Genomic DNA, 27,633 nt, shown 5'->3' with positions numbered 1-27,633 from the left:
GTCCATGGCAGTGCTGTTGGAACACTGCCACGTCTATTCATTTTGTATCTATCTGATAGCATGATACATGGCGGCACTTGTGGCTGCCTTTGTGCCATGAGGGCAAAGGTGAGTGGTTGCCATAGCGTGCATGGGCCCCAAAGCCCACAACACAAACCAGCTGCTCCTTTGAGGACAGTTTGCCAGCCCCTGTACAGTACCACACTGACTGAAGCCACCCCCCCACCCCCCCCCCCACCCCCGGTCGTTAGAGGAGCTGATGCTTGAGCTGGGTCTTAAAGTTCGCCTGTCTCTCTAAGGGCAGAGAAAGCAGGGGCGGGGAGTGTTCCAGGCAGAGAAAGGATAGATGTGGGAAAATGACATGTCTGGAAAGGAAGGGCAGCTCTGTGTGGCTGATGCACAGAGTGGAGCTGAAGGGACAGGAAATGACGCTGGAGAGCGAGGTCAGGGCGGGTCAGGGCCAGATGAGAGGTTCTGACTGTGTCATATGATGCTGCAAGTGTGTGTGTCAGGAAGCAGGATCACTATTACCTGTTCGTTGTAAATTTCCAGCATACTGAATGTCACCTGCGTGGAAAAGAGCATAAAGTAAATTGAGATTCCCTTGAAACTGTCCTCTTTGGAGGGGAAAAGACTAATATGAAAACAATATAAATGTCCAACAAAGTGAAAGGCTAATATTACTGTAGTAAAACTCTATTTCACATGCATTCTGACCATCTCAAATAATTTTAATGATATGGAGAAAATTCTTAATATAAATTAAAAACAGATGCAAAACTGTGTGTGTGTGTTTGTGTATCTCAGAAACAGAAAAAGGTGGTTCTTTATGGCCTTCATGGCTGACCCGCCAATCCAAACATATGTAAAGAAAAACTGGTCCTTATTGAAACCATGTGTTGGAATATTGCTAGCCAAGGTCACACTTCTGAAGCAAGAGATTAGAGAAATTCGAATGGCTCTATTCTAGAGCAAAAGCCCTAAGATTATTTTTTTTTTAAATTAATTTTTCAATTACAGTTGACATTCACTAGTACTTTGTATTAGTTTCAAGTGTACAGTACAGCACAGCGGTTAGGCGAGAATGTACTTTATAAAGCCACCCCCTTTGTTTCCAGTTCCACGTGGCACCAGGCACAGTTATCACGATATTAATGACTGTCTTCCCGATGCTGTACGTCACATCCCTGTTACTGTTTTGTAACTCCCAATTTGTACTTCTTAATTTCTTTATCGTTTTAACCCAGTCCCCCAACTCACCTGTACTTTGGCAATCTTTAGTCTGTTCTCTGTATCAATGAGTATGTTTTTGTTTGTTTGTTTATTTTGTTCGTTAGATTCCACATATAAGTGAAATTGCATAGTATTTGTCTTTCTCTGACTTAGTATACTACCCTCTATGTCATCCATGCTGTTACAAATGCTAAGATTTTACTTTTTTTTACACTAATATTTTGTTGAGGACTTTTCAATCTTATGTTCATCAGAAATATTTCCTATAAATTTTCTTTCTTTGCAATGTCTTTGTCTGGCTTTGAGCTCAGGATAATGCTGACCTCATAAAGTGAGCTGGGGAGTCTTCCGTCTTAATATGTTTGGAATAACTTTAGAAGAATTTGGAGTTCTTCGAATGCTTGCTAAAATTCATCTGTGAAGCCGTCCAGGACAGGACTTTTGTTTCTTGAAAAAATTTTTTTAATCCTGCTTCAATTTTAGGGTTGTAATAGGTCTGTTCAGATTCTCTGTTTCTTCATGATTCAATTTTGGAAGATTGTATGTTTCTAGGAATGTATCCATTTTTTTCAGATTTTCTGGCATTTAATTGTTCACAATATTTTCTTAGAATTCTTTATATTTTTGTGGTGTCAGTTGTTACTTCCTCTTTCATTTCTGATTTTATTTATCTGGGTCCTCTCTCACTTTTTCTTGACGGATCTGGTTAAAAGTTTATCAATCTCGTTTATCTTTTCAAAGAACCAGCTCTTGGTTTCATTGATCTTTTGTGTTGTTTTTTTAGACTCTATTTTGTTTCTTTCTGCTCTGATCTTTAATACTTCCTTCTTTCTACTCACTTTGGGCTTTGTTGTTCTTTTTCAAATTCCTTTATGTATAAAGTTAGATTGTTTATTTCAGATTTTCCTTATTCTTGAGGTAGGCCTGTAATGCTATGAATTTCTCTACTAGGACTGCTTTTATTGTGTCCCGTAGATTTTGAGTTGTTGTGTTCTCATTCTCATTTGTTTCAAGATGTCTTTTGACTTATTCCTTGATTTCATTGTTTAGTAACATGTTATATAATCTCCATGTGCTTTTGTGTTTTTCAGTTTATGTTATTGTAATTGTTTTCTAGTTTCATTACCATGATAGTTGGAGAAGATACTTTATGGTTTTAATCTTAAATGTATTGAAACTTGTTTTGTGTCCTAACATGTGGTCTATCCTAGAAAGTATCCCATGTACACTCGAAAATAATGTGTATTCTGCTGCTTTCAGGTGAAATGCTCTGAAAATATCAATTCAATCCAAATGGTCTAATGTGTCATGTAATTTCACCATTTCCTTGCCAATTTTCTGTCTGGAATACCTATAGGGGAGATAGAGAGACTCCCACATGCTCCCCAATCGGGATCCACATGGCAACCCCGTGGAGGGTCAATGCTTGAGTACTGAGCTATTTTTAGCACCAGTCAGAGCTATCCTCAGTGTCTAGAGCCTTGCTCCAACCAATCGAACCACTGGCTACAGGAGGGGAAGAGGGAGAGAAGGAGAACAAGGGGAGAGAAGCAGATGGTCCTTTCTCCTGTATTCCCTGACTGGGAATCAAACCCAGGATGTCCATACACCAGGCTAGTGTTCTATCCACTGCGCCACCAGCCAGGGCCTCTGGAAGATCTACTCATTGATGTTAATAGGGTGTTAAAATCCCTTACTATGACTGTATTATTGTCAATCTCTTTCTTTATTCCATCAATATTTGCTGGATTGATTCCTTTATCATTATGTAGTATCCTTCTTTGCCTCTTTTTATAGCCTTTGTTTTAAAGTCTATTTTGTGTGATATAAATATCACTACCTAGCTTTTTCAAATTTCTATTTGCAAGAAATATCTTTTTCCATCCCTTTCCTTTTAGTCTTTGTGTATCTTTTGTTCGAGGTGGGTCTCTTGTGGACAGCACATACATGGGTCTTGCTTTCTTATCCATTCATCCACCCTATGTCTTTTGATTGCAGCAGGTAAGCCATTACATTTAAAGTGATGCTTAATAGGCATGTATTTATTATCATTTTATTCTTTTTACTATGTTCCTCTCTGTTGTCTTCTCCGCCTACTTTTTCTCCCTTCCCCTGTTGTTCCAAAGGTCCCTTAAACTCTCCTCATTCTTTTTCATTCTTTTTTCTTTTTGCTGCTCTAATTGAGTGTTTGTTTCTACCTTGTCTTCCAAGTTGCTGATTCAATTCAATTCTCAGCTTCATTCAACTTACTGTTTCTTCCAGTGTATCCTTCATTTCGGATATTACATTCTTCATGTCTGACTGGTCCTTGTTTATGGTTTCTGTGTCCTTTTCATGCTGTTGAGAATCCTTATAACCATGACTTTGAACTCTGTGTCTGGTGACTTGCTTGCCTCCATTTCATTTAGCTCTTTTTCTGGAGATTTCTTTTGATCTTTCATTTGGGGCCTGTTTCTTTATCTCCCCATTTTGGTTCCCCTTTGTATTTATTTGTATGTATTAGACAGATCTGCTGTGACTCCCAGTCTTTGTGGGGTGGTCTTATGTAGTAGGTGTCCTGTGAGGTCCAGTGGTGCAGTCCCCTTGACCACCTGAGATGAATGCTCCAGGCATGGCCTTTGTGTGGGTTATGTGAGTCCTGCTGTTGAGCAGAGTCTTGGTTACTGTTGGTCCATCTGTGGACAGGGTTTACCCTCTGGCTGGCTGACTCTGAGGATTGACCCCAACCACAGTGTATGAGCTGCTGTGCATGGGCTGACCCTGTGAAGTAGGGTTCGCCCCAGCAGGGATGGGTGCCTGCTGACATCTCCCTTTGAGTGTGCTGCTTGTATAGTTAATTGGGTCATGTTTTGATGTGGTCTGAAGCTCACCACCCAGTCTATTGGTTCTGGGGCCTCCTAGGAGGAACTCTGGTGCAGGTAAAGGTCATTGTTGGACGCTGCCAGGAACTTCAAAGTGACCCACGGCTTGTGGCTGCCTCTGGTGAAGCCCTAAGATTCTGATATTTTGCCACCACCACCTCCCACCCATGGAAAGCTGGCTTGTATGTTAGTCACCCTGCGGTGAGTCATGACTGTCAAACCTGAGATCCACAGAGCTCCCAACCAGCTTCAGAGTGTCTCATGTTGTAGAGGGAACAAACGACCAAGGATTAGCAGAAAAAGAAATGCTCCAATATGAAAGAGATAAAAATAATTGAAAACAAACTCAGAGAAAACAGTGCATAGAGTTTAAGAAAACACTTTTTAAAATATTAAATAAGGAATATATTTAACTTGGACACATTAACTTTAAAGTCAGGGAGAAATTGCCTGACCAGGCGGTGGCGCAATGGATAGAGCGTCGGACTGGGATGCGGAAGGACCCAGGTTCAAGACCCCGAGGTCACCAGCTTGAGCACGGGCTCATCTGGCTTGAGCAAAAAAAAAAGCTCACCAGCTTAGAGCCAAGGTCACTTGCTTGAGCAAGAGGTTACTTGGTCTGCTGAAGGCCCACGGTCAAGGCATATATGAGAAAGCAATCAATGAACAACTAAGGCGCCACAACGAAAAACTGATGATTGATGCTTCTCATCTCTCTTCGTTCCTGTCTGTCTGTCCCTATCTATCACTCTCTCTGACTCTCTGTTCCTGTAAAAAAAAAATCAGGGAGAAATTGCCCTGGCCAGTTGATTCAGTGGATAGAGCATCAGTCCAGCATGCCGATGTCCTAGGTTCGATCCCCAGTCAGGGCACACAGGAGAAGCAACCATCTGCTTCTCTATCCCACCCTCTCCCCCTTCTTCCTCTCTCTTCCCCTCTCATAGCCAGTGAATGGGCCCAGGCACTGAGGATAGCTTGGTTGATTTAAGCATCGGTCCCAGACAGGGGTTGCTAGGTGGATCCCAGTCAGGGTGCTTGCGAGAGTCTGTCTTTCTATCTCCCCTCCTCTCAATGAAAAAAAATCAGAAAGAAATTAAGATAGAAAGATGATGCATTATTGAATTTTCATAACATAAATCTAATCTCTTTTGCCATTTAGAGGAAGCAGAAACAGATTATACTGACAGGTATTTGCTGACCTTTAATGTCATGTTTTAAAGCTAATTATGTTAATGGTTACTCTTCATCTAGAAAATGTCACCAACCTTCAAATAAATCTAAAATTGTCTTGTGCCTTCTATGCTAGGATTAGTAAGAAACTATTCTGAGGCCTGGCTGGGTGGCTCAGTTGGTTAAAATGTTGTCCCAGTACACCAAGGTTGTTGTGGGTTTGATCCCGGGTTGGGGCACATATAAGAGTCAATCAATGAATGCATAAATAAGTGAAACAACAAATCAGTGTTTCTTTCTCTCTCAAATCAATAAATAAATCTTTAAAAAATATGCTGGTATGATTAAGAAACAAAACACATTATTTCAAAATAAAGATCAGTACATTAAGATGAGGACACATGCACAACCTCGGTAGAAGAAGGCAGCAAATAAGCCCCAACAAGAACCCCTCATCAGCGTTAGTATTAACGGTGTCTGCTCCTATGACATTCAGAATGCTTTTTACAAAGGTGTCCCTGGGTTTGTCTCCAGAGAACCAGAGCAATTCAGTGTATTTAGCTGCAACTTGATTTGGTGATCACATAATAAAGATTCAGGCATCCTAGAATGGAGATGCCAGTAACTTCCATTTGGGTGGCATACTTCCAAAATGGGGAGTAAAATTTATTAAAGAAGGTCTCTTAGAATAACATATACCTGGTATTCTTGGTTTCTCTCCCGGTTCTCAATTGCTTGAAAGAGCTCTTCACACACCTTAGGAATGAGCCCCTTGTTTGCGCCAAACCCGATCATGGAATAGCTTTTTCCAGAGCCGGTCTGGCCGTAGGCCAGGAGCGTAGCATTGTAGCCTTGCCATGCACTGTCCAGAATCCCCCTGCCGAGGTCATGGAAAACCTCCCTCTGGAAAGAAGGTCGCAGGCGTCATGTTCAGCTTTAACAGGCTTTAAACAATACCCTTAAAACCTACTAAACATTCCAATGACTTCTACCTTAAGTAGCATCATGCAGCCTACTTGAAATATGACTCAGATGTTGTCTTAGAACCAATGGAAGAAAGCTGGAAACCAGCAAGGGTGTTGTCGATTTGGAAAACACTGACCCCCAGGGATGACCACGGATCTCCAGCTAGCTAGTGCCCATCAATAATGAATTTACATCAATAATGAATTTGTGGATTTTGCAGCCTCTCCAGAACATGGGCTAGTTCTGCAAAATTCAGTCAGTCTACAAAACCTGCAAGGCATCAAGGGACAGAGGCTGGTCAAAGAATTTTCTAGTTTGTCCGTATATTATAATTCAAACAACATCACAAAATCGCTACACTAATTCCTCTGGGGATGAACTCTGTTTTTTCACAAGACATGCTGGTTCTAAAGCACTTTTTCAACACACACATATCCACGAGCATCCTTTCTTTAAGGCGGGGAGGGGAGGACACAGACATCTGTGCCCACAATTGCTTGAAAGAGGGGATGTGGTCTGACTCTCTTATTATCTGGGCCCTCAAAGTCCATCCATGTTGTCACAATTGGCAAGATTTCCTTCTTTTTTATGGCTAAATAATATTCACACCCCCATCCCCCACTTTCTTTATCCATTTATCTTTTGAAGGACACTTAGGTGGCTTCCATGTCTTAGCTATTATAAAGAATGCTGCAGTGAACATGGCAGTGCATATATCTCTTTAAGATGATGAATTTTCAGATCATAAGGTAATTCTCTTTAATTTTTTGAGGAACTTTCATACTGTTTCCCACAGTGGCTGCACCAATTTATATTCCCACCAGCAGTGCAGAGGGGTCCCTTTTCTCCACATTCTCACCAGCCAACACTTAGCATCCCTTGTCTTTTTTTTTTTTTTTTTTTTTTTTTTTTTTTTTCTGAAGCTGGAAACGGGGAGAGACAGTCAGACAGACTCCCGCATGCGCCCAACCAGGATCCACTCGGCACGCCCACCAGGGGCGGGCGACGCTCTGCCCACCAGGGGGTGATGCTCTGCCCCTCCGGGGCGTCACTCTGCCGCGACCAGAGCCACTCTAGCGCCTGGGGCAGAGGTCAAGGAGCCATCCCCAGCGCCAGGGCCATCTTTGCTCCAATGGAGCCTTGGCTGCGGGAGGGGAAGAGAGAGACAGAGAGGAAGGGGGGGGGGGGGATGGAGAAGCAAATGGGCGCTTCTCCTATGTGCCCTGGCCGGGAATCGAACCCGGGTCCCCACACGCGAGGCCGACGCTCTACCGCTGAGCCAACGGGCCAGGGCCTCCCTTGTCTTTTTGGTGACAGCCATTCTAACAGCCATGATGTGATGCCTCATTGTGGTTTTGATTTGCATCTTCCTGATAATTAGTAATGTTGAGCACTTTTTCATGGACCTGTTTGTATGTTTTCTTTGGGAAAATATCTATAAAGTTTCTCTGCTTGGTTTTTAATTTGATAATTTTGGTTTTTAGCTACTGAGTTGTGTGAATTCTTCATATATACGGCTCACAAAAATTAGGGGATATTTCAAAATGTATCAGATATATAATCAGCAAGTATTTTTTCCCATTCCGTATGTTGCCTTTTGTTTTCTTGATGGTTTCCTTTATGTACATAAGTTTTATGACTTGATGTTGTCCTACTTGTTTACTGTTTCTTTCAGTGTCAAATCCAAATGATCATTGTCAAGATTGATGTCTAGTAGCCTACTACTTATGTTTTCTTCTGGGAGTCTTATGATTTCAAGTTGATGTTCAAGTCTTTATTTCAAGGCAATTTTTGTGAGCTGTGTAAGGTATGGGTCCAGTTTCATTCTTTTGCATGTAGCTGTCCATTTTTTTAGCACTTTATTGAAAAGACTGTCCCCATTCTATGCTTTGGTTTCTTTGTTGTAAATGAATGCATGGGTTTATTTCTGGGCTCTCTCTTCTGTTCCATTGATCTGTGTGTCCTTTTTTAAAAAATTTATTTCTCTGAAGTAAGAAGCGGGGAGGCAGAGAGACAGACTCCTTCATGCGCCCGACCAGGACCCATCTGGCAAGCCCACTAGGGGGCAATGCTCTGCGCATCTGGGGCACTGCTCTGTTGCAACTGGAGCCATTCTAGTGCCTGAGGTGGAGGCTGTGGAGTCATCCTCAGCACCTGGGCCAACCCTGCTCCAATGGAGCCCTGGCTGTGGGAGGGGAAGAGAGAGATAGAGAGAAAGGAGAGGGGAAATGGTGGAGAAGCAGATGGGAGCTTCTCCTGTGTGCCCTGACCGGAAATTGAATCTGGGACTCCTGCACGCCAGGCCAACGCTCTACCACTGAGCCAACCAGCCAGGGCTGTGTGTCCATTTTTATGCCAATAACATACTGTTGTAATCATTATGGCTTTGTAACGTAGTCTGAAATCAGAAAGCATGACACCAGCAGCTTTGTTCTTTCTCAAGATTGCTTTGGCTAATCAGTGTCTATTGTGGTTCCATATAAATTTGAGGATTGTTTTATTTCTGTGAAAATGGCATTGGAATTTTGATAGGGATTGCGTTAAATATGTATCCAACAGTTCCCCGAATGATGTGGGTTTGTTCAATGTCATGCTTTTATAATGTTGATGTGAAAAAAAACTGATTCCCAGTGGGACCACTGTCTGTGTGGAGTTTGCATGTTCTTCCCATGTCTGTGTGGGTTTTCTCTGGGGACTCTGGTTTCCTCCCCATCCCAAAGAAGTGCATGTGAGGTGAACTGGTGTGTTGACATTGTCCTGCTCTGAGTGTGTAGGTATGTGTGAGGGACCCTTCAATGGAAGGGCGTCCTAGCCAGGGGGGTTCCTTCCTCACACCCTGAGCTGCCCGGAAAAGCTCCAGCCACAACTGACCCTGCATTGGAATCAGCAGGTTTAAAAAGAATTATCTGACTTGTTTTTATCAATGTTTCTTAAAAACATTTATTTTAATGTTTAATATCAGAAGTGTTTCTGACTTTTTTTTTTAGCAAGAGAGATAGAGACAGGAGGACAGATAGGGACAGACAGACAGGCAGGAAGGGAGAAAGATGAGAAGCATCAATTCTGTATATTCATTGACTGCTTTCTCATATGTGCCTTGACCAGGGGGCTACAGCAGAGCAATTGATCCCTTGCTCGAGCCAGTGCAAGCCATGACACCATGGTGTCATGTCTATGATCCCATGCTGAAACCAGCCACTCTATGCTCAAGCTGGTGAGCCCATGTTCAAACCAGATGAGCCCGTGCTCAAGCTGGCGACCTTGGGGTTTTGAACCTGGGTTCTCTGCCTCCCAGTCCAACACACTATTCACTGAGCCACTGCCTGGTCAGGCAGAAGTGTTTTTGACTCTTTATTTAAAAGTTTTCTGATGTTTTTGTGACCAGTTACCCTGGGGTAAAACTGGTTTTGTTATATGTCGCTTTATTTAAAAGTTGCAGTTTCCAAAATCCTATGGACAACGTTAAGTGAACGTTTGTGCCCAAAACATGGGTACAAATGGTCTTTCCATTTATTTGTATATTCTTCAGTTTCTTTCATCAGTGTCATAGTTTTCAGTGTATAAGTCTTTCACCTCCTTAGTTAAATTTATTCCTCAGTATTTTATTATTTTGAAAAAGACTAATCTAATTGAAGTAAAATTAATTTATTCCTTAAATTTATCAATTTAATAAATAGCTATGTAAATTTGACATATGCATTTGGCCATGTGATGACCACCACAATGAACTCTTTTGTCTTTTTGTTTTTTTGTATTTTTCTGAAGTGAGAAGCAAGGAGGCAGAGAGACAGACTCCTGCATGTGCCTGACCAGGATCCACCTGGCATGCCCACTAGGGGGCAATGCTCTGCCCATTTGGGGCATTGCTCCACTGTGGCCTGAGCCATTCATCCCCTGAGGCACAGACCATGGAGCCGTTCTCAGCACCCCGGCCAACCCTGCTCCAATAGAGCCTCAGCTGCTGGGCCAACATTCTACCACTGAGCCAGCTGGCTAGGGCCCACAATGAACATTTTAAAAATAATTTAATAGTGGCCCCTTCCCTACTCCACTTGCCTTTGCTCCCCAGCCCTCCTGCCACTCTCCCTCTCTCCCCTCCATCCTGCATCATCCCACTTGGCTGCCTGGCTCTCAGATGCCCTCTAGCCGCCTGTGTTCCTATGGACAGACACACAGATACCTGCAGATACTGAGAGTTAAAAAGCTTTTGATTTAGAGAGAGAAAATGGTGACAGAGTAGGCAGACACTCCCAACTCCCAGAACCAAAATGGATTACAACTTAACTTAGGAACAATCATCTTGAAAAACCAACTTTTGGCTAAACTAAGAGGAATCTATAAGCAAGCAACACTGAAGGAGCCACACTGAGCAGGTAGGGAAAAGAGGAGACACGGAAAGGGCTGCCCTGCTCCCAGGAGTGAGCGGTGGCCTGGAGGGTCTCTCATGGCGGGGTGGGTTTCCAGGAGAGTTGTGGACCGTCAGCCCTAGGACTGGAGCCCCAGAGACTAGAGGAGGCATACGGACAGTATTTAGCTGAAAGAAGAGCTGGGTTACTGTTTGCAAGAGGGAGACAGAACTCTCAGACTCAGGATCCGTCTTAAAGGGACTGCTTAGGAAACCTCATTAATGGCCACTTACCCGGGGCTCCAGGAGCAGGGAGTGCCGAGAGGACTGGAGTTTCGGGAGGAGAGTGTAGTCTTGGGGGCACAGGGAGAGACTATGTGGGACAGCCACCCTGACCCCTGTACTGGGTCACTTCCCAAGCCTAAAGTGCCCATTCATCCTGTGAGAACCAAGCCAGCAAAGGGAAGCAATTACCCCCCCCCCCTCACCGCAACCAGAGGCTCTCCTGCTCTAGTCAGTGCAGAGAGACACTTAGAAGCAGGGGGTGTATCAGGGACACAGGTTTTGAGTGCTGAGGTCTGAGATACATGGTACATGGCCACAACAAACCTGCTGAGTACCTTCCGAAGGGCAGGAGGGCCTGGCTGTGGCTGTAGCTGCTGTTGGAAGCAGAGCCCAGCAAGTCAGCCTGCACTGCAGGGCAGGGGGCGGAGCCCAGAGAGGTCTCCTGGGCACCCATGAGGGTGGACCCCAGTAGAGTGAGGCATCCCACATGCACCCACAGGAGGTAAAGACCGGCGAGGAGTGCCAAGTGCCCGTAGGGGGCGGAGCGAGGCAGCCCACTTGAAGAAGGTGAGGAACGGAGCCCGAAGAGGCTTCCTGCATGCCAGTGGGGGGGCGGAACCCTGAAAGACAGTCCATGGGTAACCAGGAAGGGTGGAATCCAGTGGTCTGTGCTGGAAAGAAGAGGGATAGAGCCTGAAGAGCCCCACAAATCCATGGGGGTGGAGCCCAGAGAGGCAAGGAGTCCCCCACATCATGGAGCAGCCAGAGCTGTAGCCTATGCTGGTGCCCAAGTGCCTGAGGAGGTGAAGGCAGATGGGAGCTGGCAGAAAGACCTCACATTAGGAATAGAGAGGCCACAAACACTGGCCAAGAGTAGATAAAAGCCAGCCTAGGAATGCAGCTAATAGTTACAATGGCATTAGGGCCCAGCAGAGACAGTCATGAATTCTGGATCACTTGTAGCTCCAAGAATGTTGCTAAGGGCCAGTCAAAAGCAGTGACCCACAGGCCCTGGCCGCTTGGCTCAGAGGTAGAGTCTTGGCCTAGCGTGCGGGGGACCCGGGTTCGATTCCCGGCCAGGGCACATAGGAGAGGTGCCCATTTGCTTCTCCACCCCCCGCCTCCTTCCTCTCTGTCTCTCTCTTCCCCTCCTGCAGTCGAGGCTCCATTGGAGCAAAGATGGCCCGGGCGCTGGGGATGGCTCCTTGGCCTCTGCCCCAGGCGCTAGAGTGGCTCTGGTCACGGCAGAGCGACGCCCCGAAGGGGCAGAGCATCGCCCCGTGGTGGGCAGAGCCTCGCCCCTGGTGGGCATGCTGGGTGGATCCCGGTCGGGCGCATGCGGGAGTCTGTCTGACTGTCTCTCCCAGTTTCCAGCTTCAGAAAAATACAAAAAAAAAAAAAAAAAAAAAAAAGCAGTGACCCGCACTGGTATGCACCAGGTTCCGGCAAGGGAGGTCCAGGGAATGTACATCCAGTGGCTAGATACAGAGATCATCAGCTCAGGACCTAACAACCATAGTTAGAGTGGTATCTAATCTATACAGAGACAAAATGGGAAGACAGAGAAGTGCAATTCAAATAATCAATGAGAAATCCCCAGAAAAAGAATTGAATGAAATAGAAATAAACAAGATAGCGGATGCAGAGTTTAGAATAATGATTGTTAGGATGCTTAAGAATCTTAGAGCGAAAAACGCCCTAGGCAGCAACAGCAGAGGGGGTGGCGGGCCTGCAGACAGACCATACCTAGGGAACTGAGGCCACACCCAGTGGACTCCAGTGGCCAAGACCTTCTTTTACACAGAGATGAGAAGGCAAAGAAATGCAACACAAATGAGTCAAGAGAAATCCCCAGAAAAGGACCTGAATGAATCAGATAAAACCAAATTACCAGATGCCGAGTTTAAAATAACGATTGTTAGGATGCTCAAAGATATTAGAACAACAATAGATGGTAATTATGAACACCTAAATAGATATCAGATATAAAAAAGGACATTGAAATAATAAAAATTCAGTCAGAAATGACAAATACCTTATCAGAAATGAAGAACACAATGAAAGGAATTAAAAGCAGGATGGATGAAGCTGAGAATCGAATCAGTGAATTAGAGGACACAATAAATAAAGGCATGGAAGCAAAGCAGAAAAAAGAAAAGAGACTCAAAAAGTCTGAGGAAACTCTAAGAGAGCTCTGTGACAACATGAAGAGAAATAACATCTGCATCATAGGGGTTCCTGAAGAAGAAAAGAAAGAACAAGGGATATAGACTTTGTTCAATCATATCATAGCTGAAAACTTCCCTCAATTAAGGCAGGAAAACATCTCACATGTTCAGGAAGCACAGAGAACTCCATTAAAGAGAAACCCAAAGAAATCAACACCAAGGCACATCATAATTAAAATACCAAAGCTAAGTGATAAACAGAAAATATTAAAAGCTGCTAGACAAAAAAAGATTATCACCTACAAAGGAGTCCCCATACGAATGACTTCCGACTTCTCAATAGAAACACTTGAGGCCAGGAGGGAATGGCAAGAAATATTAAAAGTAATGCAGAACAAGAGCCTACAACCAAGACTACTTTATCCAGCAAGGCTATCATTTAAAATTGAAGGAGAAATAAAAAGCTTTCCAGACAAAAAAAAACCTCAAGGAATTCACTACAACAAAACCAAGGCTGCAAAAAATGCTAAGGGCACTGTTGTAAACAGATCAAAGGAGAAAAAGAATATAGCAAAAGAGGAATACAATTTTAAGGAATAAAATGGCAATAAACAATTACATATCAATAATAACTTTAAATGTAAATGGATTAAATGATCTGATCAAAAGAAATAGGGTAGCTGCGTGGATAAGAAAACAGACCTATACCTATGCTGTCTACAAGAGACACACCTTAAAAAAAAAAAAGATGCACATAGACTGAAGATAAATGCATGGAAAAAAATATTTCATGCAAATGGAAATGAAAAGAAAGCTTGGGTAGCAATACTTATATCAGACAAAATGGACTTTAAAACAAAGACTATAGTAAGAGATAAAGAAGGTCACTACATAATGATAAAGGGAGCAATCCAACAGGAAGATATAACCATTATAAATATCTACGCACCTAATATAGGAGCACCTAAATATATAAAGCAGACTTTGATGGATTTAAAGGGCAAGATCAACAGCAATACTATAATAGTAGTTGATTTCAATACCCCACTAACAGCACTGGATAGATCCTCAAGAAAGAAAATTTACAAAGAAACAGCAGACTTAAAGGACACACTAGATCAAATGGATTTAATAGATATCTTCAGAACATTTTACCCTAAAGCAACAGAGTATACATTCTTTTCAAGTGCTCATGGTACATTCTCTAGAATAGACCACATGTTAGGGCACAAAGACAGTCTCAACAAATTTAAGAAGATTGAAATCATATCGAGCACTTTCTCTGATCACAATGGCATAAAACTAGATATCAACCACAACAGAAAAACTGATAAATACTCAAACACTTGGAAACTAAATAGCACATTATTAAATAATGAATGGGTAAACAATGAGATCAAATAAGAAATTTAAAAAATTCCTAGAAACGAATAATGAGCATACATCAACTCAAAATTTATGGGACACAGCAAAAGCAGTACTGAGAGGGAAGTTCATAGCATTACAGGCATACCTCAAGAAGCTAGAAAAGGCTCAAATAAACAACTTGACTCTACATCAAAAGAACTAGAAAAAAAACAGCAACTAAAGCCCAGAGCTAGTAGAAGGAAGGAAATAATAAAGATCAGAGCAGAAATACATGACATAGAGGCTAAAGAAACAATACAGAGGATCAATGAAACCAGGAGCTGGTTCTTTGAAAAGGTAAACAAGATAGATGAACCTTTAACCAGACTCACCAAGAAAAAAAGAGAGGACTCAAATAAATAAAATTAGAAACAAGAGTGGAGAAATAATAACTGACACAACAGAAATACAAAATATTGTAAGAAAATATTATGAAGAATTGTACACCAGAAAACTAAACAATGTAGATGAAATGGACAAATTCCTTGAAACATATAATCTTCCAAGAATTAATCTGGAAGAATCAGAAAACCTAAACAGACCAAATACAACAAATGAGATTAAAACAGTTATCAAAAAGCTTCCAAAAAAGAAAAGTCCTGGGCCTGATGGCTTCACAAGTGAATTCTACCAAATATTCAAAGAAGAACTAATTCCTATCCTTCTCAAGCTATTTCAAAAAAGTCAAGAGGAAGGAAGACTTCCAAGCTCCTTTTATGAGGCAAGCATAATTCTGATTCCAAAACCAGGCAAAGACAACACAAAGAAAGAAAATTATAGGCCAATATCCCTGATGAATTTATTATTTTTTTTAAATAATTTTATTTTTTTAATGGGGCGACATCAATAAATCAGGATACATATATTCAAAAATAACATGTCCAGGTTATCTTGTCGTTCAATTATGTTGCATACCCATCACCAAATTCAGATTGTCCTCTGTCACCTTCTATCTAGTTTTCTTTGTGCCCCTCCCCCTATCCCTCTCCCTCTACCCCCTCCCCCTGTAACCCCCACACTCTTATCAATGTCTCTTAGTCTCACTTTTATGTCCCACCTATGTATAGAATAATGCAGTTCCTGGTTTTTTCTGATTTACTTATTTCACTTCGTATAATGTTATCAAGATCCCACCATTTTTCTGTAAATGATCCAATGTCATCATTTTTTATGGCTGAGTAGTATTCCATAGTATATATGTGTCACATCTTCTTTATCCAGTCATCTATTGATGGGCTTTTTGGTTGTTTCCATGTCCTGGCCACTGTGAACAATGCTGCAATGAACATGGGGCTGCATGTGCCTTTACGTATCCCTGATGAATTTAAATGCTAAAATCCTCAACAAAATATTAGCAAACCAGATCCAGCATTATATAAAAAAAATCATACACCACGATCAAGTGGGATTTATTATTGGGAGGCAAGGCTGGTACAATATTCACAAATCAATCAATGTGATTCATCACATAAACAAAAGGAAGGAGAAAAACCACATGATAATTTCAATAGATGCAGAAAAAGCATTTGATAAAATCCAGCACCCACTCATGATCAAAACTCTCAGCAAAGTGGGAATACAGGGAACATACCTCAACATAATAAAGGCCATCTATGACAAACCCACAGCCAATATCATACTCAATGGGCAAAAATTAAAAGCAATCCCCTTAAGATCAGGAACAAGGCAGGGGTGCCCCCTTTCACTACTTTTATTCTACATAGTCCTGGAAGTCCTAGCCATAGCAATCAGACAACAAGAAGAAATAAAAGACATCCAAATTGGAAAAGAAGAAGTAAAACTATCATTATTTGCAGATGATATGATATTGTATATAGAAAACCCTAAAGTCACAGTCAAAAAACTACTAGGCCTGATAAATGAATGGTGGCAGGTGGCAGGATATAAAATTAATACTCAGAAATCAGAGGCATTTTTATACACTAATAATGAACTGTCAGAAAGAGAAATTAAGGAATCAGTCCCCTTTACTATTGCAGCCAAAAAAATTAAGTACCTAGGAATAAATTTAACCAGGGAGATTAAAGACCTGTACTCAAAAAATTATAAAACATTTATAAAAGAAATCAGGGAAGATATAAACAAGTGGAAGCATATACCGTGCTCATGGTTAGGAAGAATAAACATCATTAAAATGTCTATATTACCCAAAGCAATTTATAAATTCAATGCAATACTGATTAAAATACCAATGACTTCCTTCAAAGATATAGAACACATATTCCAAAAATTTATATGGAATCAAAAGAGAACACGAATAGCCCCAGCAATCTTTAAAAGGAAGTATAAAGTGGGAGGTATCACACTTCCAGATATCAAGTTATACTATAAGGCCATTGTACTCAAAACAGCCTGGTACTGGCATAAGAACAGGCATATAGATCAATGGAACAGAATTGAGAACCCAGAAATAAACCCATGCCTTTATGGACAACTGATATTTGACAAAGGAGGTAAGAGCATACATTGGAGTAAAGACAGCCTCTTCAACAAATGGTGTTGGGAAAATTGGACAGCTACCTGCAAAAAAATGAAACTAGACCACCAACTTACACCATTCACAAAAATAAACTCAAAATGGATAAAAGACTTAAATGTAAGCCGTGAAACCATAAGCATCTTAGAAGAAAACATAGGCAGTAAGGTCTCTGACATTTCTCACAGCAATATATTTGCTGATTTGTCTCCACAGGCAAGTGAAATAAAAGACAAGATAAACAAATGGGACTATATCAAATAAAAAGCTTCTGCACACACAAAAAAAGCTTCTGCACAGCTAAAGACAATAAGAACAGAATAAAAAGACAAACTACACAATGGGAGAATATATTTGACAATGCGTCTGATAAGGGGTTAATAACCAAAATTTATAAAGAACTTGTAAAACTTAATACCAGGAAGACAAAAAATCCAATCCAAAAATGGGCAAAAGAAATGAATAGACACTTCTCCAAAGAGGACATACAGATGGCCAATAGGCATATGAAAAAATGCTCAACATCACTAATCATTAGAGAAATGCAAATTAAAACCACAATGAGATTTCACCTCACACCAGTCAGAATGGCGCTCATCAACAAAACAACACAGAATAAGTACTGGCGAGGATGTGGAGAAAAGGGAACCCTCCTACACTGCTGGTGGGAATGCAGACTGGTGCAGCCACTGTGGAAAACACTATGGAGATTCCTCAAAAAATTAAAAATCAAACTGCCTTTTGACCCAACTATCCCACTGTTAGGAATATACCCCAAGAACACCATAGCACTGTATGAAAAGAAGAAATGCACCCCCATGTTTATGGCAGCATTGTTCACAATGGCGAAGATCTGGAAACAGCCCAAGTGTCCGTCACAGGACGAGTGGATTAAAAAGCTTTGATACATATATACTATGGAATACTACTCAGCCATAAGAAATGATGACATCAGATCATTTACAAGAACATGGATGAACCTTGATAACATTATACTGAGTGAAATAAGTAAACCAAAAAAACTAAGAACTATATGATTACATACATAGGTGGGACAGAAAAATGAGACTCAGAGACATTGACAAGAGTGTGGGGGTTACGGGGTGTGGGGGAGGAGAGGGAGGCAGATGGGGGTGGGGAGGGGCACAAAGAAAACCAGTTAGAAGGTGATGAAAGACAATTGGACTTTGGGTGATGGGAATGCAGCATAAGCAAATGGCAAAATAACCTAGAGCTGTTTTCTCTGAACATATGTACCCTGATTTATCAATGTCACCCCACTAAAATTAATTTAAAAATTTAAATATAAAAAAATAAAGAATCTTAGAGCAACAATAGATGAACAAAAGGAGCACCTAACAAAGAGATAGCTGGCATCAAAAAGGACATTGAAATCATAAAAAAGAATCAGACAAAAGTGACAAACACAATATCAGAAATGAATACTACACTAGAAGGAATTAAAAGCAGACTGGAAGAAGCAGAGGATTGAATCAGCTATTTAGAAGACAGGATAAGGGAAAGGACAGATGCAGAACAGCAGAAAGAAAAGAGGATCAAAAATTCTAAGGAAACTCTAAGAGACCTCTGTGACAACATGAAGAGAAACAACATCCACATAATAGGGGTTCCTGAAGGTGAAGAGAAAGAACAAGGGATAGAAAACCTGATTGAAGAAATCATAGCTGAAAACTTTCCTAAATTGATGCAGGAAAAAGTCATACAAGTTCAAGAATCACAGAGAATCCCATTAAAATGGAACCCAAAGAGACCTACACCAAGACACATCATAATTAAAATACCAAAGCTAAGAGATAAAAAAAAAATACTAAAAGCTGAAAGAGAAAAGCAGTGAATCACCTACAAATGAGCCTCATAAGGATGACATCTGACTTCTCAACAGAAACACTTGAGGCCAAAGTGAATGGCAAAAAATATTCAAAGTAATGCTGAACAAGAACCTACAACCAAGATTTGTTTATCCAGCAAGGCTATCGTTTAAAATTGAAGGAGAAATAAAAAGCTTCCCAGATAAAAAAACAAAAAAAAAAAAACAAAAAAAAACTCAAGGGATTCACTGCAACCAAACCAGTGATGCAAGAAATGGTAAGGGGCCTGTTATAAACAGAACAAAAAGGGGAAAAAATAATCTAGTAAAAGAGGAATGTAGATTGAAAGAATAAAATGGCAATAAACAATTACATATAAATAATAACCTTAAATGTAAATGGATTAAATGCTCCAATAAAAAAACATAGGGTAGCTGGGTGGATAATAAAACAGAACCCATACATATGCTGCCTACAAGAGACCCACCTCAGAACAAAAGATACACATAGACTGAAAGTAAAGGGATGAAAAAAAAAATTTCATGCAAATGGAAATGAAAAAAAACTGGGGTAGCAATACTTATGTCTGACAAAATAGACTTAAAAACAAAGGCTATAGTAAGGGATAAAGAAGGTCACTACATAATGATAAAAGGAGCAATCCAACAGGAAGATATAACCATTATAAATATCTATGCACCTAATATAGGAGCACCTAAATATGTAAAGCAGATTTTAATGAACATAAAGGATGAGATCCACAGCAATACTACAATAGTAGTTGATTTTGATACCCCACTAACAGCACTGGATAGATCCTCAAGAAAGAAAATTAACAAAGAAACAGCAGACTTAAAGGACACACTAGATCAAATGGATTTAATAGGTATCTTCAGAACATTTTACCCTAAAGCAGCACAATATGCATTCTTTTCGAGTGCTCATGATACATTCTCTAAGATAGACCACATGTTAGGACACAAAATGAGTCTCAATAAATTTAAAAAGATTGAAATCATATCAAGCATTTTCTCTGATCACAATGGCAGGAAACTAGAAATCAACCACAATAGAAAAACTGAAAAACACTAAAACACTTGGAAATTAAATAACATGTTATTAAATAACGAATGGGTTAACAATGAGATCAAGGAAGAAATAAAAAATTTCCTTGAAACAAATGAAAATGAATATACAACAACTCAAAATTTATGGGACACAGCAAAAGCAGTACTGAGAGGGAAGTTCATAGCATTACAGGCATACCTTAAGAAGCTAGAAAAAGCTCAAATAAACAATTTAACCCTGCATCTAAAAGAACTAGAAAAAGAACAGCAAATAAAGACCAAAGGAAGTAGAAGTAAGGAAATAATAAAGATCAGAGCAAAAGTAAATTACATAGAAGCTAAAAAAACAATACAGAGGATCAATGACACCAACAGTTGGTTCTTTGAAAAGGTAAACAAGACTGATGAACCTTTAACCAGACTCACCAAGAAAAAAAGAGAAAGGACTCAAAGAAATAAAATTAGAAATGAGAGTGAAGAAGTAACAACTGACACAGCAGAAATACAAAGGATTGTAAGAAAATACTATGAAGAACTGTACACCAAAAAATTAGACAACCTAGGTGAAATGGACAAATTCCTTGAAACATATAATCTTCAAAAATCAATTTGGAAGAATCAGAAAACCTAAACAGACCGATTACAACAAATGAGATAGAAACAGTTATCAAAAATCTCCCAACAAACAAAAGCCCTTGGCCATATGGCTTCACAGGCAAATTCTACCAAATATTCAAAGAAGAACTAAATCCTATTCTTCTCAAGCTATTTCAAAAAATTCAAGAAGAGAGAAAACTTCCAAGCTCCTATTACGAGGTGAGCATAATTCTGATTCCAAAATGAGACAATACAAAGAAAGAAAACTATAGGCCAATATCCCTGATGAATTTAGATGCTAAAATCCTCAACAAAATATTTGCAAACCAGATCTAGCAATACATGAAAAAAAATCATACATCATGATCAAGTGGGATTTATTCTTGGGAGGCAAGGCTGGTACAATATTTGCAAGTAAATCAGTGTGATTCATCACATAAACAAAAGGAAGGATAAAAATCACATGATAATATCAACAGATGCATAAAAAGCATTTGATAAAATCCAGCACCCGTTTATGATCAAAACTCTCAGCAAAGTGGGAATACAGGGAACATACCTCAACATGATAAAGGCCATCTATGACAAACCCACAGCCAACATCATACTCAATTTTCAAAAATTAAAAGTAATCCCCTTAAGATCAGGAACAAGGCAGGGGTGCTCCCTTTCACCACTCTTATTCAACATAGTCCTGGAAGTCCTAGCCATAGCAGTCAGACAAGAAGAAGAAATAAAAGGCATCCAAATTGGAAAAGGAGAAGTAAAACTATCATTATTTTCTGATGATATGATTCTGTACATAGAAAACCCTACAGTCTCAGTCTAAAACACTAATGGACCTGATAAATGAATTCAGCAAGGTGGCAGGATATAAAATTAATATTCAGAAATCAGAGGCATTTTTATATACCAACAATGAACTATGTGAAAGAGAAATTAAGAAAACAATCCCCTTCACTATTGCAACAAAAAAAAAAAAAAAGTACCTAGGAGTAAATTTAACCAAGGAGGTTAAAGACTTGTACTCAGAAAATTATAAAACATTGATAAAAGAAATCAGGGAAGATACAAACAAGTGGAAGCATATACCATGTTCATGGATAGGAAGAATAAACATCATTAAAATGTCTATATTACCCAAAGCAATTTATAAATTTAATGCAATTCCTATTAAAATACCAATGACATACTTCAAAGATATAGACAAATATTCCAAAAATTTATATAGAACCAAAAAAAGAACACGAATAGCCTCAGCAATCTTGAAAAAGAATAAAGTGGGTGGTATCACACTTACTGATATCAAGTTATACTACAAGGCCATTGTACTCAAAACAGCTTGGTACTGGCATAAGAACAGGCATATAGATCAATGGAAGAGAACAGAGAACCCAGAAATAAACCCACACTTTTATGAACAATTGATACTTGACAAAGGAGGTTAAAGCATACAACAGAGTAAAGACAGCCTCTTTAACAAATGGTGTTGGGAAAATTGTAGAGCTACCCGCAAAAAAATGAACCTAGACCACCAACTTACACCATTCACAAAAATAAACTCAAAATGGATAAAAGACTTAAATGTAAGTTGTGAAACCATAAGCATCTTAGAAGAAAACATAGGCAGTAAGCTCTTCGACATCTCTCGCAACAATATATTTGCTGACTTATCTCCACGGGCAAGTGAAATAAAGGACAGGATGAACAAATGGGACTATATCAAACTAAAACTAAAAAGCTTTTGCATAGCTAAAGACAATATGAACAAAATAAAAAGACAAACCACACAATGGGAGAACATATTCGACAATATGTCTGATAAGGGGTTAATAACCAAAATTTATAAAGAACTTGTAAAACTCGGCCCTGGCCGGTTGGCTCAGAGCGTCAGACTGGCGTGCAGAAGTCCCAGGTTCGATTCCCGGCCAGGGCACACAGGAGAAGTGCCCATCTGCTTCTCCACCCCTCCCCCTCTCCTTCCTCTCTGTCTCTCTCTTCCCCTCCCGCAGCTGAGGCTCCATTGGAGCAAAGATGGCCCGGGTGCTGGGGATGGCTCCTTGTCCTCTGCCCCAGGCGCTAGAGTGGCTCTGGTCGCAACAGAGCGATGCCCCAGAGGGGCAGAGCATCGCCCCCTGGTGGGCAGAGCGTGGCCCCCTGGTGGGCGTGCCGGGTGGATCCCCGTCGGGCGCATGTGGGAGTCTGTCTGACTGTCTCTCCCCGTTTCCAGCTTCAGAAAAATACAAAAAAAAAAAAAAATAGAACTTGTAAAACTCAACACCAGAAAGATAATCCAATAAAAAAAATGGGCAAAAGAAATGAATAGACACTTCTCCAAAGAGGAAATACAGATGGCCAATAGGCATATGAAAAAATGTTTAAGATCACTAGTTATTAGAGAAATGCACATTAAAACCACAATGAGATATCACCTCACACCAGTCAGAATGGTGCTCATTAACAAAACGACACATAGTAAGTGCTGATGAGGATTTGAAGAAAAGGGAGCCCTCCTGCATTGCTGGTGGGAATGCAGACTGGTGCAGCCACTGTGGAAAACAGTGTGGAGATTCCTCAAAAACTTAAAAATGAAACTGCCTTTTGACCCAGCCATCCCAGTCTTAGGAATATATCCCAAGAATACCACATCACTGATTCAAAAGAAGAAATGCACCCCCATGTTTATGAAAGCATTGTTTACAATAGCCAAGATCTGGAAACAGCCCAAGTATCCATCAGTGGACGAGTGGATTAAAAAGCAGTGGTACATATACACAATGGAATACTATGGGGCCATGAAAAAAGAAAAAAATCTTACCTTTTGTGACAACATGGATGAACCTGGAAACTATTATGTTAAATGAAATAAGCCAGGCAGAGAAAGAAAAATATCATATGACCTCACTCATTTGACGAATCTAATGAACAATATGAACTGAGGAACAGAATAGAGGCAGAGGCGGGATCAAAGGGACCAGAGGGAAAGCGGACAGAGGGAAAGAGGATGAGAGGATGGGATCAGAGAAGGGAAAGAGATTGGTGAAATTATATACACATAACCCAGCGTTATAGAGAGCAGAAAAGCAAATCCTGGAGGGAAGGGGTGAGGGTGTTGGTGGGAGGGGGGCAAAGGGGATGTTGAGAGGAATATGGGGGAGGGGGGATGCATTCAGGGGGACACTAGAATCCATGTAAACACAATAAATTAAAATCAATTAAAAATGTTTTAATACTTGCAAAACGTTCCCTTGAGCCTTTTTGCCCCCAGGCCCTGTCTGCCCCTTTCAACCTCTGGAGACCAGTGATTTACTTTGTGTAACTATAGGTTTGTTTTTCTACAGTTGTCATTTGAGTGAATCATACAGTGGGTGGTCTTTTGTATGTGGCTTATTTCACTTAGTACAAGGCTTTGAGATTTGCATGTAATGATTAGCTCCTTTTATTGCTGAACTGTATTCTATCATATAAATATTTCACCACTTTATTATCCACTCACAGGTTTGATGGACGTTTGGGACTATTGTATATAAAGTTGCTATGGCTGTTTGTCTACAGGTGTTTGTGAGGACATAATATTCTTATTTCTCCTGGAATTGCTGGATTGCGTGGTTAAGTACAGTGTGTCCATAAAGTCATTGTGCACTTTTGACCGGTCACAGGAAAGCAACAAAAGATGCTAGAAATGTGAACTGCACCAAATAAAAGGAAAACTCTCAGTTTCATACCTATTCAGTGCAGTTCGATGTGGGCTCACGCACAGATTTTTTAGGGCTCCTTAGGTAGCTATCCCGTATAGCCTCTACAGACTCGTCACTGACTGATGGCCTACCAGAACGGGGTTTCTCCACCAAACTGCCGGTTTCCTTCAACTGCTTATCCCACCGAATAATGTTATTCCTATGTGGTGGCACTTCATTATAAACGCGCCAATATTCACGTTGCACTTTGGTCACGGATTCGAATGTAGTGAGCCACAGAACACACTGAACTTTCCTCTGTACCGTCCACATCTCGACTGACATGGCCGTGGGCTGCTCCGCTGTATACACAGTGTTACGTCATCATCTGCGCATGCACACATGCTGCCACATCATCCTACAGAAACCGGGAGGGTTTTCCTTTTATTTGGTGCAGATTTCACATTTCTATCATCTTTTGTTGCTTTCCTGTGACCGGTCAAAAGTGCACTATGACTTTACGGACACACTGTATATGCTTAAATTTTAAAGAAACTGCTTTCCAAAATAATTGAGCCTTTTTTGCATTGCCATGAGCACCCTCTTAAAAGTTCCAGTTATCCTGCATTCGTGTGAACATTTGGCATCGTCAGTTTTTAATTTTTGTCATTCTCATGGTCGTGTAGTATTATCTCATTGTGCTAATTTCCGTCTCCTTCATAAAGTTGGACACTTTTTTATTGGCTTTAGGGAATTTAAACCTTTTATATTTACATGAAAGATTTGCTCTTTTGCCATTTCAAAAAACTTAACTCAGTTTTTAAAAAATATTAAGTTGTAAAAATTCATTATATATTTTGCATACTTTATCAGATATCTTTTTAGAAAATGTTTTTCTTTGTGGCTTGCCTTTTCATGTTCTTACTGGTATCTCTCAAAGAGCAGAGTATTTTTAAAATGAGTCTTGTTTATCTAATTGTTTTTTATGGTTTGTGTCCTATGAAACGATTTTGCAAAGTCTGAGATCATGACCATTTTAACCTGTCCTTCCTTTTAGAGGCTGTATCATTGTAGGTCTCTGATCAGTTTTGAGTTCATTTTGTATATGGCGCAGGAAAAGATCAAAATTCATATTTTCTGCCTGACTGGGCGGTGGCGCAGTGGATAGAGCATCGAACTGGGATGCAGAGGACCCAGGTTCGAGACCCCGAGGTTGCCAGGTTGAGCGTGGGCTCATCTGGTTTGAGTAAAGCTCACCAGCTTGGACCCAAGGTTGCTGGCTCAAGCAAAGGGTTACTCAGACTGCTGAAGGCACATATGAGAAAGCAATCAATGAAAACTAAGATGTAGCAATGAAAAACTAATGATTGATGCTTCTCATCTCTCTCTCTGTTCCTGTCTGTCTGTCCCTATCTATCTCTCTCTCTGACTCTTTCTGTCACTGTAAAAAAAAAAAAATTCATGCCTGACCAGGCGGTGGCGCAGTGGATAGAGCGTCAGACTGGGATGTGGAAGACCCAGGTTCGAGACCCCAAGGTTGCCAGATTGAGCGCGGGCTCATCTGGCTTGAGCAAAAAGCTCGCCAGCTTGGATCCAAGGTCGCTGGCTTGAGCAAGGGGTTATTCGGTCTGCTGAAGGCCCGTGGTCAAGGCACATATGAGAAAGCAATCAATGAACAACTAAGGTGTCGCAATGCGCAACGAGAAACTAATGATTGATGCTTCTCATCTCTCTGTTCCTGTCTGTCTGTCCCTGTCTATCCCTCACTCTGACTCTCTCTCTGTCTCTATAAAAAAATAAAAATAAAATAAAATTTAAAAAAAAATCATATTTTCCCATGTGAATATGCAAATCCCCACAACAATAGTGAAAGACTGCTTTTCACTCTTTATTTTTATTTTATTCATTTTTATTGTTGAGAGAGAGAGAGAGAGAGAGAACAGAGGAGGAGCAGGAAGCATCAACTCCCATATGTACCTTGACTAGGCAAGCCTGGGGTTTCAAACCGGCGACCTCAGGGTTCCAGGTCGATGCTTTATCCACTGTGCCACCACAGGTCAGGCTGAAAGACTGCTTTTAAAGAACCTCGTCACCTGGTTAGTTTGCTAGGACTACCAAACAAATGGCCACAAACTAGGTCACTTCAGCCAATTGAGTCATGGCTGGGGAAAGGGGGAGGGGAGAGAGAGAGAGAGAGAGAGAAAGATAGAAAGAGAAGAGGAAGAAGGAAGGGTGGAGAAACAGATGGTTGCTTCTTTTGTGTGCCCTGACCGGGAATTGAACCTGGGACATCCACATGGCAGACTGCTGCTATACCACTGAGCCAACCTGCATGGCCTTGACTGACATTCTTTTGTCAACATACATCAATACCTTGGGAAATCCATTGATTTGAATGCCTACAAATTATTTAGGCAATACAATAGCTGCACTTCTGTACCTCATATGTAGCATGAAAAAGGGATCAATTTAAAACAAATTCTCAAATGGAAGCATGTATTATAGTAAGCTTGCATAGAAAAATAGTGTGCTGTTATACTGTTAACACTTCATTAAAACAACAACAAAAATAACCTTCCAATGATGTTGTATTTTAAAGCAATTTACCTGGCCTGCAAATTTACTAGTAGGACCCACTGCAGTAAACACACCATCTTTTTCCATTTGAAATCCATTGTGAGACCAATAGGCCAGATCAAAAGTAAATGTCTTCGTATGTTCCGGATTCTTCGGGTCATGGATGGTGGTGGTCCTGGAATGCATGGAAATCACACACTTGCTCCCAGCATTCTTCTCTCTCTGTAGTCAAATTACAAATCCAGAGTTAATCATGCCAGCTTTTCTTTGTGGTCCACATTAATTGCTTCCCAAGTCTTCACATCTTGTAAGAAATGAAACCAGGAACTTACCCTTCATTCATTTTGCTCTGTTACTGTAGCAGCTGCCAGGACAAGCAGTTGCTCTTATTGAAAGGCTTGTCTCTAGTCATATTTACTTTCTGAGAATAGCCTGCCTAACACCCAGCTATATGAATAGCAGTAACTATAGTAGTAGAAAACCTACTTCCAGCATTACCATATAAGGAGCTCCCACTGTCCACTTCCCAGTGCAACTGGGAAAATAATAAAAAAGTAACCATTCAGAAGTCCCTGGAAATCATCCTAAGGACAGGCAGCCAATGAGGAAACATGTATTTTGCAGTATCTATCAAAATTCAGTAAGAAAGCAGCCTGTGCTACTTGAAGCAAGGCCCTTCCTTCCCTCCACCTTGTCCCCTGCTGGCTCTGCAAGGTGGAGACTCTCCCCCAGACCGTTGGAGCCAAGGACACAGAGCTCCCTCGCTTCCTGCTTCCAAATTGGAGGGCTTTCTTCCTGGCAGGGGCAGGACACAGCTTTTTTCACCCTGCCCTCATCTCCCTGTTGATGGAACTACATCCTGGGAGACAGCGTGGGTGAGGTGCGGGGTTTCCCTGTGCACCCAGCTCCCCAACACTGAGAATACTGGGGTGTTGACTTCACTTGCTCCTGAAG

The 27,633-nt window shown here is 40.8% G+C and overlaps 1 protein-coding gene and 1 non-coding gene across 2 annotated transcripts in view; both read right to left on the bottom strand.

The window, feature by feature from the left end:
* The window catches only part of LOC136388174 (kinesin-like protein KIF28P), an 80,550-nt gene that overhangs the window by 37,914 nt on the left and 15,003 nt on the right, over positions 1-27,633 (bottom strand). Inside the window, exons 2-4 of the mRNA XM_066360145.1 lie at positions 26,710-26,901; positions 5,964-6,167; positions 532-567 (exon numbers count right to left, since the gene is read on the bottom strand). Of these exons, the coding sequence (XP_066216242.1) occupies positions 532-567; positions 5,964-6,167; positions 26,710-26,901 (432 nt within the window). The remainder of the gene's footprint in view (positions 1-531; positions 568-5,963; positions 6,168-26,709; positions 26,902-27,633) is intronic.
* On the bottom strand, positions 7,450-7,524 carry TRNAA-CGC (transfer RNA alanine (anticodon CGC)). Its single transcript has one exon. It is a non-coding gene; the product is annotated as a tRNA-Ala (tRNA).

Source organism: Saccopteryx leptura, chromosome 1 (genome assembly GCF_036850995.1).
Source record: "Saccopteryx leptura isolate mSacLep1 chromosome 1, mSacLep1_pri_phased_curated, whole genome shotgun sequence".
Classification (NCBI taxonomy): domain Eukaryota; kingdom Metazoa; phylum Chordata; class Mammalia; order Chiroptera; family Emballonuridae; genus Saccopteryx; species Saccopteryx leptura.
The sequence above is the reverse complement of the archived record's forward strand: the minus strand, read 5'-3'. Positions and strand labels throughout refer to the sequence as shown.